The sequence below is a fragment of the Balaenoptera physalus genome, assembly GCF_965194825.1.
Source record: "Balaenoptera physalus genome assembly, chromosome: 10".
NCBI classification, from domain to species: Eukaryota; Metazoa; Chordata; class Mammalia; order Artiodactyla; family Balaenopteridae; genus Balaenoptera; species Balaenoptera physalus.
In genome coordinates, this window is record NC_138889.1 from 19,344,605 (window position 1) to 19,358,661 (window position 14,057).

At 36.5% G+C, this 14,057-nt stretch overlaps 1 protein-coding gene across 1 annotated transcript in view; it reads left to right on the forward strand.

The window, feature by feature from the left end:
* Positions 1–14,057, forward strand: part of ZW10 (zw10 kinetochore protein) — a 34,437-nt gene that overhangs the window by 6,125 nt on the left and 14,255 nt on the right. Inside the window, exons 3-8 of the mRNA XM_082411073.1 lie at positions 2,924–3,025; positions 3,219–3,296; positions 3,797–3,956; positions 5,460–5,612; positions 6,040–6,231; positions 13,658–13,821. Coding sequence (XP_082267199.1) covers positions 2,924–3,025; positions 3,219–3,296; positions 3,797–3,956; positions 5,460–5,612; positions 6,040–6,231; positions 13,658–13,821 — 849 coding nt within the window. The remainder of the gene's footprint in view (positions 1–2,923; positions 3,026–3,218; positions 3,297–3,796; positions 3,957–5,459; positions 5,613–6,039; positions 6,232–13,657; positions 13,822–14,057) is intronic.

The following is a 14,057-nucleotide window of genomic DNA, read 5'->3' on the forward strand; positions in this document are numbered from 1 at the left end:
GATAGGGATTGCATTGAATCTGTATATTGCTTTGGGTAGTATACTCATTTTCACAATGTTGATTCTTCCAATCCAAGAACATGGTATATCTCTCCATCTGTTGGTATCATCTTTAATTTCTTTCATCAGTGTCTTATAGTTTTCTGCATACAAGGTCTTTTGTCTCCCTAGGTAGGTTTATTCCTAGGTATTTTATTCATTTTGTTGCAATGGTAAATGGGAGTGTTTCCTTAATAACTCAGATTTTTCATCATTAGTGTATAGGAATGCAAGAGATTTCTGTGCATTAATTTTGTATCCTGCAACTTTACCATATTCATTAATTAGCTCTAGCAGTTTTCTGGTGGCAGTTTTAGGATTCTCTATGTATAGTATCATGTCATCCGCAAACAGTGACAGTTTTACTTCTTCTTTTCCAATTTGTATTCCTTTTATTTCTTTTTCTTCTCTGATTGCCGTGGCTAGGACTTCCAGAACTATGTTGAATAATAGTGGTGAGAGTGGACATCCTTGTCTCGTTCCTGATCTTAGAGGAAATGCTTTCAGTTTTTCACCATTGAGAATGATGTTTGCTGTGGGTTTGTCATATATGGCCTTTATTATGCTGTAGGTTTTTGTTGAGTTTAAATATGGGGTGCCTGTGGGGTATACAAGTGGAGCTGCACAGTTGGATTGTATGAAGATGGAGGCTAGACTGTTGTAAAGAAAGATGGGGCCGGGCGGGCAACTGAAATGCAATGGCTCAAACAAGATACATATTTTTCAATCGTAGTGTCTAGGCTAGCAGGCTGATTCTACAACCCAGGGCCTGGCTACTGTAGTGTAGTCTGTGTCAAGAACTGTGAAGGACAGTTTATTACTCACAGTGGTAGCCAGAGGATGAACGTTTTTGCACAGTGCTGCAAGCCCCAGTTTCTACAGGGCAGTGTGCAGTGCGCTGTATGGATAGAAGAGAACTTCTGTGCTTAGGGAACCTGAACCTTTTCTAACGGGTAGTGAGCATGCCGGCTTTTTGCTATGGAGGAAAACGCCATCTCTGTTTTTCAAGCTGTTTACTACACAAACATTTTTGAAAAGATAGTCCAGAACAAAAGACAGTCAGTTGCTTCACTTGCAAGATAGTGCAGAAATGTGAGAGACTCCTAAAGAATTGTCTTCCAACGGTCTGTAGGGCAGCGGAATTGGCAACACCTGGTGGCTTGTTAGACGTGGAGGATCTCAGGCCCCATCCCAGACCTACTGAATCAGAATCTGCACTTTAATAAGATTCACCAAGCGATATGTATGTATGCATGTTGCAGTTTGAGAAACACTGCTCTAGGATTTTGTTCTTTGCGTGGTTGAAGTTGGTCTCTCCCCATGTCGTTATAGCTGCAGGTTAAGGTCAAATAGAGGGAATAGAGGAGACATCTGTTTTTTCTTAAGACTTGGAAATGGTACACATCACTTCTGCTTATATTCCATTGGTGGGATCTTAGACACGTGGTCACACCTGACTGTGCAGGGCACTAGTACCTATAGTCTAGCTGCATAGCCTGTGCTGTTACTGTGGGAGAGTGGGAGAATGGATTTTAGAGGACAGTTTGCATGTCACACTACCCATTTACATATTTGGATGTTAGGAAAATGGTGTGGACATGAGGTAGCTGCACTTAGAAGTTGAAGCTATGGGAATGGATGAGATTGCCCAGAGAGAGCGTGGAGAGCAGGGCTTTTCAGTACAGGCACAGCTGGTATTTGGGGCCGGACATTCTTTGCTGTGGGGGCCTATCCGGTACACTGGAAGGTGTTCAGTAGTAACCCTGGCCTCTACTCACTAGGTGCCAGTAGAGCGCCCTTGATCGTGGCACGCCAGACATCTCTAGACATTGCCAAATGTCCCTGGATCGGGATGGGGTAAAAAAAAAACGTTTATTTTTTGAGAACCATTGGTTCAGAGTAATGAGAGGGCCAGGGAGAAAGGAATATCAGCGTGTGTGAAGTGATCAGAGGGGAAATTTCGCTCCCAAAAGAAGACGAAAGGGAATGGCCAAAGAACCAGGAGGAAAATGAGTAGATATTGGTGTCACAGAACTAAGGGAAGGAAAGTAACAGTGTACTGATGCATGGTAATACTGGTGACATATGCTTTGGATTTAGCAACAAGGATTTGATTGGTATTTTGGCACCAACTGCTTTGGAACAGCTTTGGTGGCATGGCGGGGGGTAGAAACCAGATCACGTGAGTTACAGAGTGAATGAGAGGTGAGAAAGTAAAGACAGTGAGTGTGGATCACTCTTGCAAGAAGCTCGTTTGTGAGAGGGAGGAGAGAAATCAGGTAGCTACCGAGAAATAGGGCGGTTGCTGAGGTGGAGGATATTTTTTCATAGAGTTGGGGGACATTTTAAATCATATTTAAATCTGATGGGAGGAGCCATGCTCTAATAGGTATTCATATAATTGGAATGGAGAATGACTTAGGGAGAAGTGAAAGATAGAGAAGAGAGGAAATAATTGATAGTGCAAAGTCCCTGAAAAGGTGGGACAGAATGGGAGGCGGATTCTCACTCAACGTAGAGAAATCTTTCTATTAGTTAAGACTATTCAACTGAAGAATGAATTATCACTTGGCAGTGGGGATACCAGTAATCCAGGTGGATGAGTTCTTTGATGAAAGATAACTGCTTAAACTAAGAATACATGGTGGCACGAGGATATTATGTTGATGGGAACGGGTATTCCTGCATAGGATAAGGGTTTGGGCTAAGTGGACCACTTAAAGTCTCTTCCTACTACATTCTGTGATTTTTGTTCCAGTCTTAACCAGCATTTAAATTTCATCATGAATTATATTCACCTAATAAAGCTTATTGATTACAGTAAATGTTTCATTTCTTAAGTGTAGTATAGCTTAAAAGTACTTGTCTTTGGTGTGTGACTTAGGTCCGCCGGGATCTTCACGTATCAACTGCTGAATTTACAGACTTGAAGCAACAGTTGGAAAGAGACTCAGTAGTCCTAAGTTTACTTAGACAGCTACACGAGGTCAGTATACTCAAATCAAACTTTAGTGTTTTGGTGGTGAGAAAGTTATTTTTTTTTCCAATTGTCTTATCATTCAATGGGTAACCCCTAACTATGTGGTGTTTTTTCATAGTTTAAAAATAAACAAGCAGACAGACTTGAAATAGTAGGATGTATAAAATAAAATACCTAATAACTATACTTATCTTTTCAGTTTTCTACTGCTATTGAGGAATATAATTGTGCATTGGCAGAGAAGAAGTATGTTACTGCTGCTCAGCGTCTAGAAGAGGTATTAAACACTTTCTCTAAAGCATGAGCAATTAGTACTATTCTTTTTTCAAAAAAATTAATTAATTAATTAATTAATTAATTTTTTATTAAAATTAATTAATTAATTCATTCATTCATTCATTAAGCACACGGGCTTTCTCTAGTTGTGGCGAACGGGGGCTACTTTTCATTGCAGTGGCTTCTCTCGCTGTGGAGCATGGGCTCTAGGTGCGCGGGTTTCAGTAGTTGTGGCACGCGGGCTTTAGAGCACAGGCTCAGTAGTTGTAGCACACGGGCTTAGTTGCTCCACGGCATGTGGCATCTTCCCGGACCAGGGCTCGAACCCATGTACCCTGCATCGGCAGGCAGATTCTTAACCACTGTGCCACCAGAGAAGTCCAGTACTATTCTTGTTTTAAGTAAATTTTGTGTTGCACGTATTCCTTATCATTATACAAATATATTCTAATTGCCTAGAGTCCAGATGAAATGTTAACAATGATTCCATTTCACTACCAGGCACAGATATGCTTGAAGTTATTAAAATCCAGAAAATGCTTTGATTTAAAAATACTGAAATCTCTCAGCATGGAGCTTACAATACAGAAACAGAACATACTTTATCACCTTGGAGAAGAGTGGCAGAAGCTGATTGGATGGAAGTTCCCACCATCAAAAGGTGCTGCTGACCTCAGGTGGACTGCTTTGCTTAATCTGCCTGAACCAGTTTGGCCTCTGAATATATTCCAAATATTTTATGTTGGGAGAGAGGAAGGTTTCCTTTATTAATCTCCCAATTCTGCATTGAGTTCTCATGTTAAGCAGAATGCTTGTTAGGACCAAAATGCTTGTTGCTTCCCGTACATTTCTCTTTCTGTCCCTTTCACTGGGAAGGAGCAGAGAAGAGAGAAGATGATTGGGAGGGGTCCAGGTGGGAGGCTGTGGTAGAGGAGGTGGTAACACTTGAAGACCACACAGTTTCCACTGCATCGTAGGATGTGCCTGTTCCCAAAGCTCTAATCCCAACAGTTTATCTTTTCTAGAAAGCTTAAAGAAGCTGTTCAACCATTCTCTCTCTCTTGCTAAGGAAAGGGATAGGAGTTTGGCCCAGTTTTTTTCAGTCCTTGGAGAAAAATGGTGACAAAATCATGAGATGGGGGATGCTTTGCAAGATGAAGAAATAGGATAACTCTGGCCCTGGCTTTTATTTATACTACTGGGCTCTCAGCCCCTCTGCCCACCTCTGGGTGTGAGCCCTCTTTGATATCTTGTTTACACAAAGTAAAACCTCTGAGGGTGTATGGGAAGGACATGCCATTAAACCTGGTATATTTTCCAGCATTTAATCTTGAAATTTAGTCTGTTTCAGGGGAAACCTCACAGTCTCCCCTTGCTCCCTTTCCCATATCCACCATGGCCTTCAAATACATTGTATATGTTTGTGTGTACACACACGCATGTGCACACACACACACACACACACACACCCCACCCTGTATGTATTAGGTATTTTCAAGGAAGTCATCGAGAAAATTTTAGATTCTATTTCCAAGCAGACTGTAAAATTAAGAGAAGGTGGCAGGTGTGTTAATTCTTTGTTGTAACACACCCCGTTAAACTTGTTTGGCAGGCTGTTCTCTTTACTTCATAAGAGGGAACACAGAATAGGAGGCCTTAATTGAAACTAGGATCTCACTTTTTATTCTTTGCCTTCATTCTGTCATTCAACACATTCTTTTTTTTAATTGAAGTATAGTTGATTTACATTGTTGTGTTAATTTCTGCTGTACAGCAAAGTGATTCAGTTATAAATATAAATACATACTTTTTTGTATTCTGTTCCATTATGGTTTATCACAGGATATTGAATATAGTTCCCTATGCTATACAGTAGGACCTTGTTGTTTATCCACTCTCAACACATATTTAGTAAGCAGTTATTGTATGCACATCGTCTTACTTTGGCACTCAGTTTGATTCTTTGAACATACCAAAGGAAGTAATTTCCTGCTTTAAAGTGATGCCAAGGACATGTATGTAGTAATTAATATTTGATTGCATTAGAAGTGTACTGTAGTAAAACCACGTATTTAGGACTCTTAGTAGACAGTGGGCTCTCAGGAATAGAAATGGGAACATCTTGTATTGCTGAGACAGCTGATATTTTTTCCCTTTTTCTTAGATATCAGCAACTTGGAATCTTGCCTACAAACAGAACTTCATTTATGCACTGAACAATCTCAGAAAGAAGAGAAGACCCCCGGGCCATCTATCAGTTCTGTCCTCTTGGCATTTTCTCTTCTTGGGGAGCTACATACCAAGCTTAAGTCATTTGGTAAGGCGTAATACTTTGTTTCATTTACATGAAATTTCAGAAGGTCCATTGTTAAAGGAATGACAGAAAAATTATCAGTATTCTCTGAATAATATTGATGATGGATCATAGGGTTTGGCTTCATGATTTATCAAGTGGAATTGTATAAATATTACACTTTTCATTAAGGGCTTAGATCCTTTCCTTTTTTCTTTTCTTCTTTTATTTTTTTAAAGTAGCTGCTGGTATTTATTTTATTTGATTTTTTGAATAATTTAAATAAAAATCTGTAGACAATCTGGGAAACCTCAGTGGGAAAACCTGCAGTGCATAGTGGGTGTTGTGTAACGTCATGGTGTATGTATTTTTGTTGTCAGGCTCGAAGATCTTTCTTTTTTGAAGTGTCTTTTAGTGATTTATTTTTTATGAGTGTTCATAAAACTTTCAGGTCAGATGCTGCTGAAGTATATCCTTAGGCCTCTGGCGTCTTGCCCATCCCTTTTTGCTGTGATAGAAAGCCAACCTAACATCATTATCATTCGTTTTGAATCTGTGATGACTGACTTGGAGCATCCGTCGCCATCTGAAGTTTTTGCCAAGATCAGACTGGTCCTGGAAGTGGTCCAGAAACAACTTCTAGGTATGTATCCCCAAGGCAGTGCTTTTATATTTTAGAGCAGTCGATATGGTTTTTGAAAGTAAATATTACTTTAAAGTGGATAAAAATGTCAGCAACCTGAGTGAGTGGCGGATCAGACGTGAGTAAATTATGTCATGGGAACAAAGTAGTTACCTTTTTATTTCTTGCTCTATTTTGCATTCCTTCTCTGCCCTATGTTGACAAGTAGTGTCCTTAGTGGTGCCCTAGAGTCTGGGTTTGTAATATTTAGTTGAATTTTGGGATGCATTTCCCTCATGGGACTTCTAGGAACATCACATTTTGGGACTCTTGCTTTAGTTGTAGGAGAAGCAGAAATGAACCAAGTGCTGTTTTACATCTTTCGATGGGAAAATCCCCATCAACCTAATTGATATAAACAAAATAGGTTTAACATAGGCAATGAATTTCATTCCATCTCAGCCTACTGGTTAGATCTTTATATATTCACCCTTGAAATAGTTTCTGTGTTGCTTGAGTCATTTTTTGGCTGTCACACTATTAAAAGTAAAATTTCTTCTGGTGTTTGGTTATAATACTGTTGTTTTTAGTCTATTTGACTTACCTTCTTTTTGCTTTTCTCAGTTGTCTTATTGAATAGTCAAATTAAGCATTCTTGCTGTGGAGAAAATGAAAAAGAAATGCTGCTATTGTTTGTATGCCTTCCTGGCAGTCACATAATTTATTTATATATAAATAATTTATTTTTTTTTAATCGAAGTACAGTTGATTTACAATGTTTTGCCAATCTCTGCTGTACAGCAAAGTGACTCAGTTATACACATACAGACATTCTTTATTTATATATAAATTTATATGTAGAGCAAGGAATTCTTTCTAGTTTTGACAGCAGAGAATAAAAAATTTTAAGACTTGCATAACTTACAAAAATCCAAGGTAGTTTTCTTCTTATTCCTTTACTTAGGGAGATAATACACCCTTATTTTTATTAGATATAAAAACAAGTTGTAAGCAAAGTATCCAAGGATTGGAAGGAACTAGAAAGGTGACCCAATACAGATGTCTCTGATGCTTGACTCTCCTCTGTAATTCTCCCATCAACTGGTCATATAACAAACCTGAGCACCTTTAGTGAGAGGGAACTCACTTCCTCTTGAGGCATTCCATCCTACCTCTGGGCGACTCTGAGTACTATGAAGTTTTTGTTTGTTGGTTTTTCAAAAAAATTGTATCTTCTTTCTTAAATGCTATTGCCAAAATGACCATTTTGGAAATTAAATCTTTAGGGTAGTTGTTTAAAAAATATGTTCAAAATATATGCCCTGTAATATCTGCTTTACTGATGCTGTTTCTACTCTGTGGAGCTGTATAGAAGTTGAATTCTTATTACACATGATGGACTTTCAGATTCTTTATAGTAGCTGTTATTATGTTGCCTACATCTTATCACCAATATAAAATATCTTTAGTTTTATTTTTTTAATGAAATAGTTTTTTAAGTCCCTCTTATCTTCACTGATCTTCTGTGAATATATTTCATTTCTTCCTTAGTCCTATTATTAAAGTATGGTGTTCAAAACAGAACAAAGTATTCTAAGTATAGTCCGAACCAATTCAGGATAGTATGGGAGTGTTCACACCCTCATTCTCAGTTTCCTGCTTCTGTTAGTATAGCCAAAGCCTATCATTACACAGTTAACTTATTGAGCTTGATGTCAGTGAAAATCCTATGTCATACTCACTGCAAACTGCTGCTTTCCCATCTTGTACTTGATTTTTTGGTATTAACATTAATCTTTGTTAAATTTTACTTGATAAAATTTTACAATGTGTTTACTGTCCTTTCTACTTCATATCGAATGCATAATTGATAATCATGTTTTCTTACAGTTTAATCTGAGTCAGTGATGGTACTATTACCTAGGATAGGGCTAGATCAGAGGGCGCTCTGGGGAATTCCAGTAGAAACCTCTTTCCAGTTTGATGTTGGTCCATTTAAGTATTCAACCTAGTGTTTTATTTGCCAGTTTTCTTAGCCCTAGGATATTCAGAGCAGAAGACAACTCACTGTTGCTAGGTGCTCTTCTAATCTCTTTAATATCTTTCAGTCAGTATTCCCTTCCTTCATCTTCTTGCCCTAAATAAAACCTGAGGATCGTATTTTATGGCCTTAGTTCTTTTTGGAATCCTCTACTTTCTTTGGATTTTAGTTATTCTGAAACTTCATAAAGATTTTTGCCTTTCGTCTTGTTTGTCTTTGGTTTTATGCTCTTTTCATCTTTTAAATATGTATTTTTTTCTCCCAAGTTTTCTGTATTACTAAGCATCATTGTACCAACAGCAAAGGACCTTTTAAAGAGGAGAAAAAAAATTCTTTTGGAAATAATTTGGCAAACTATATAAAAAGCCTTAAAATTTTATATCCTTTAAACCAAGGTTTCAACTTCTAGGAGTCTGCCTTGAAGAAATAATCTTAAATATATAAAACCATTTATGTATAAGGATGTTCATTATAATGTTACTTATAATATTGAAATACTGGAAAGTCATAAAATCTTGAAGAATAGGGAAATGATGAAGTAAATTATACAGCTGTATAATAGACCACTTTGCATAATTATGTTATACTTTATTGATATTTTTAAAGTAATTAATTTTGAAGCTAATTGCTTCTAAAAAGCCAGCAACAAGCATCTATAAAAGGATTAAAAACTTTATTTCCATTAAAATCAGTTTTAAGTCAGGAATGCACATTATTATTAATATTCGTTAACATTGTTTTAGGGGTTATGGCTGATGCAAAGAAGAGAAAATAAGTATGAATATTAAAGTAAGGAGAAGAATTTATCTTTACTTGTAAATGATGTAATTGTGTACCTAAAAGAACAAAAGACTGCTAAAACTTTCATAATTAGTAAGACATTTGCTAAGTTGTCTAGGTACAGTATAAATCTATAGAAATCAGTTTCTCTCCAAACTAGTAACAATCAGTTATAAATAAAATATAATGATATCTTATTTATAATGGCAACAAAATCTATGAAATTCTTAAAAGATAAGTTTAATAAGAATGGGAAGAATACATGTAAAGGAAAGCATAAAACTTATTGAGGGCGTAAAGTAAGGGGAGGCTATTGTGGATTAGAAGACAGTCTCAAAAAATTGTCAACTCATTCCAAAACAATGTATAAATTTAATACATTCCCAATCAGATTCTTGTTATATATTTTTCCAACTGGACAAATTAATTACTCTAGAGCTTACATCAAAAAATATATTTATGAGACTTGCTAATAAAGATTTGCAAAACACTAGTTGGAGAATTTTATAATTAAAACTATGTTCTTGCCATAAGAAGATCAGTGGAATGAAAAAGCATCCAGAAGTAGAGCCAAGAATAAATGAGAATTTACCATTTGATCAAAGTCACATTTCAGTTCAGTGGGACAGATAGTTTATTAAATAATGGTGCTAGCAAAATCGGCTATATGGAATAAGACAAAGTTAGATTTCTGCTTCGTACTTCATACAGAGATACATTCCAGATAAATTAAAGCCCTATATGCAAAAGGTAGAACAATAAAAATGTTAGAAGAAAATTTACAAGAAGACTTGAATATTCTCAGGAAGCTCAGAATGCATAAAGGAAATGATTGATAAATTTGACTACATGTAAATGTTAAATTCTGTATGGTAAACAATGCCGTAAACAAAGTCAAAAGATAATATTATACTGGGAGAAAATATTTGCAGTACATTGGCAGACAAGGAGCTAATACAAAGATTTTTTTTCCAAAGAAAAAGAGAATATAATAACAGAAAAAGGGTAAAAAATATGAATAGGCAGTTTATGGAAGAAAAGGTGCAAGTTGTTAATAAACATAAAAATATGTATTGCTTAATCTCCCTAATAGTGGAATGGAAATCACACCATCAGAGTAGAACTTTCCACCCCTAGGGTTGACAGAATTCAAAGATCTGTGTAAGACACTTTCGGTAAGAAAATGGAAAGGTAGTCTCCTTCATCGCTTTTGTGAGTGTTTTAGAAAGTAATCTGCAGCTCTATAGTTATGCTAAAATATACATCGCTTTGACCCAGGTATCCCACTTTTTAATTCCTTACTTTGTGATATCAACAGTGTATATGTTTGCATGTATGAGTACTGTATATACTTGCATACTGGAATGTGCATCATTTGAAGAATGGTGCGGCTATTGAAAAGAAATGAAATGGAGCTAGATACAGTGACCTCAGAGATGGCCATGATCTATTTTTAAGGGATAAAACAGTTACGTGTAAAATCTATGGCATGAACCCATTTTATAAAAAAGGAAGTAGCCCCTTATATGAATGTTATATTAGTTTGCTAGGGCTTCCATAACAAAGTTCCACAGGCTGTGTGGCTTAAACAATAGAAATTTATTCTCTCACAGTTTTGGAGGCTGGAAGTCCAAGATCAAGGTGTTAGTAGATTTGGTTTCTCCTGAGCCCCGTCTCCTTGCCTTGCAGACAGCCTTCTTACTGTCCTCACATGGACTTTCCTCTCTGCATGCTCATCCCTGGGGTCTCTCCTTTTCTTAAAAGGACACTAGTCATGGTGGATTAGGGCTCCACCGTTATGACCTATTTAAAGGCGAACACTGTCTCTGAGTGCAGTCACACTGGGACTAGGGCTTCAACATATGAATTGTGGGGGACACAGTTTAGTCTATATCATGTGTCTGCGTGCGTGCGTGCATGTGTGCGTGTGTGTATTATTAATGTAAGGGAGGAAGAATACAAACCAAACTCTTAACTCTGGTTACTTGGACACAGAGAGAGAGAGATAAGCTTGTGGGTGTGGAGAGGGAAAATTAGGCTTTTTCTTTATAAACTTCAGTGGTGTTGGCTTTGTCACAACAAGCATATTTTGCTTTTGCCATGAATGATTTTCTAGAAAGTATACATTACTAAAATTTACCAAGAAATAGAGACTCTGAACATACAAGTAGTTGTAGAAGAAATTTGAAAGGTTGTTAAAGATTTTCCACTAAAAAGGCCACCATCAGGCACATACGGTTTATGGCTACATTCTAGGTACTCTTCAAATTATAGATAATCCCTTAGATAATCAAGCTCTTTTGGTCAGTAGAAAAAGATGGATAAGTGCCCTAATTAATTTTTTTTTATTTTTTATTTTTTATTTTATTTATTTATTTATTTTTTAAACATCTTTATTGAAGTATAATTGCCTTACAATGGTGTGTTAGCTTCTGCTTTATAACAAAGTGAATCAGTTATACACATACAATATGTTCCCATATCTCTTCCCTCTTGCATCTCCCTCCCTCCCACCCTCCCCATCCCACCCCTCTAGGTGGTCACAAAGCACCGAGCTGATCTCCCTGTGCTATGTGGCTGCTTCCCACTAGCTATCTGTTTTACATTTGGTAGTGTATATATGTCCATGACACTCTCTTACCCTGTCACATCTCACCCCACCCCCTCCCCATATCCTCAAGTCCATTCTCTAGTAAGTCTGTGTCTTTCTTCCCGTCTTCCTAATTAATTTTTTAAAAACCAGCATAAATTTGCTACCAAAATGTACACGCAGAGAAAATGTATGGAATGATTTTACCAAGTCATTTTATCGCTAGCTAAATTTACAAGCTCAGATCCCCTTAAAATCACATTTTTGGTTGGACATTTAATGGTGATTTCAGGTGACTAATTTTGTCAATTCTTCTTTGAGAGGGAACTTGACAAATTCCTAATGTATTTGTTGAAATTTCTCTTAATATTGTCTGCTTTATCATCTCAAAAATTTTCTTGCACAGCAAGAAAAGTTTTGTTTTGCTCTGTTTTAGCAAGCTGCAGCTGCCATTTATTGTAAAATTTGTGGCATATTTTCTTCCAGTCTGTATTTTCCTTTACTGTTCTACCAGTTCTTCTAGCTTCTGCACCTTCACTTGATTCTGCATCAATAGTGTACCTTAGTTTTAAATTTAAAAGTTTGTTTATAGTCATTTTCTTAAGCTAGAAAAATATATCATAGTGAAAATAATAAGCATTCCAATTTTACTACCGTTTTCAGTTTATTATAGGTATCACTGTAACCTGTGCTGTATGTGCAAAATATTCAAATAAATGCATTACAGTGTTACATTGGTGCATAGGAAAACAAAGTCATTCGAGTGGAATGAATCTGTTTACACTGACTACATCGAAGGTGTGTTTATATGAAATACTAGAAGTGATACACATGCCTGATGTGAGCACTACAGTATACGTAGTAGCTTACATGATGCGATGGTTAAAGTGAGGCATAGTCTTTTCAAAGCAACAAAATTGTGTTTAACAGAAAAGTATTTTACGCTATTTCCTCTTTTTTTTTTTAGTTTAAAATTTTAATTCAAAAAACGTACAGAGGTCCCATGTACTCTTCACCCAGTTTTCCCCAATGTTAGCATCTTGTGTAACCATAGTATAGTATCAGAACCAGGAAATGGACTTTGGTATGATTCACAGAGCTTATTCAGATCTCTCCAGTTTTACTTGCACTACTTTGTGTGTGTGAATAGTTCTGTGCAATTTTATTACATGTGTAGATTCATGTAACTACCACCACAATCAAGATATGGAACTGTTCTATCACCGCAAGGCTCCCTTGTGCTACCCATTATAACCACACACCCTTGCTTCCATTTTTAAACTTAATTTGAAATTGCTTAAAATGAAAAAAAATTGAGTTCGTCAGTCACACCGGCCCCATTTCAAGTGCTCAGTAGCAAAATGTGACTGTTTGCTCTCATATCGGACAGTGCAGGCCTAGACTTCAGCTATTGTAAGACATCTCAAGGCTCTGAGGTAATATGGTCACTTTCTTTTAAGGTTCTTATATATTGTTTAGTTAATTAATGATATATTCTAAATATAACTCCCTCAAAATGTGTTAGAAAAAGCCACCATAAAATATACCGTGGAAGAGATACCGAAGTATTCTGTTTGGTAGGCTAGATATTACGCTATAATGTAAGGTGTTTATTGATATTTTACTTAGGATAAACACTCAGATCCTTTGCAGAGATGAAAAAAGGATATTTATTATTAGAGAACTTGGACTTTATTCTAAACTAGTTTCAACTTGGTATGCAGAACTTCTGAGTGCTTCATATAATCACATCTGTAGATTAGCAGTAGACGATTATAATGTAGATGGCTTAATACCTTATTGTTACAGAGAACAGGCAGTCATACAGTGCAGATGATTCATTTGAGCAGTGAAAATAAAATAATAATTGTGTGTCATGCTTTTCCCATGTAGTCAGTTGAGATAGCTATAGAATTATTCGTGCTGTTTTCTTCTCTGTCATCTTAAAATTAAAGAATTCTAGAAAACTAGGGAATTTGAGAATATGTCCAGACTGTGAATAGTTTCTTGTTTAAAACTTTTTCTTTTGAATTCAGATTTGCGTCTTGATGCTGACGTAGAAAATGAAGAAACATCTAAGATCATATTGGCTGAGATGCTTGGTGACATGATCTGGGAGGACTTGTCCGAGTGCCTCATTAAAAATTGTTTGGTTTATTCTATCCCAACAAATAGCAGCAAGTTACAGCAGTATGAAGAGGTAAGAGCAGAGGTGTCACAGAAGGTTTGAAGAGACCATAGGTTCCTGTTGGTGTCATTTGTTTACCTTGGAGATCTTTTGTTCTTTAGTGACATCTTTAAGAAAATTATTCATAAAGTGTGGAGGCAAATTCCCTCTGACTTCACGTCTCTTCTGGCTTCCTACCTTTTGATTGGGTGGGGAAGTATGTTTTGTTATTAAGTATGTTTTCTTTAGTAAGATACTTTTGAAAAACA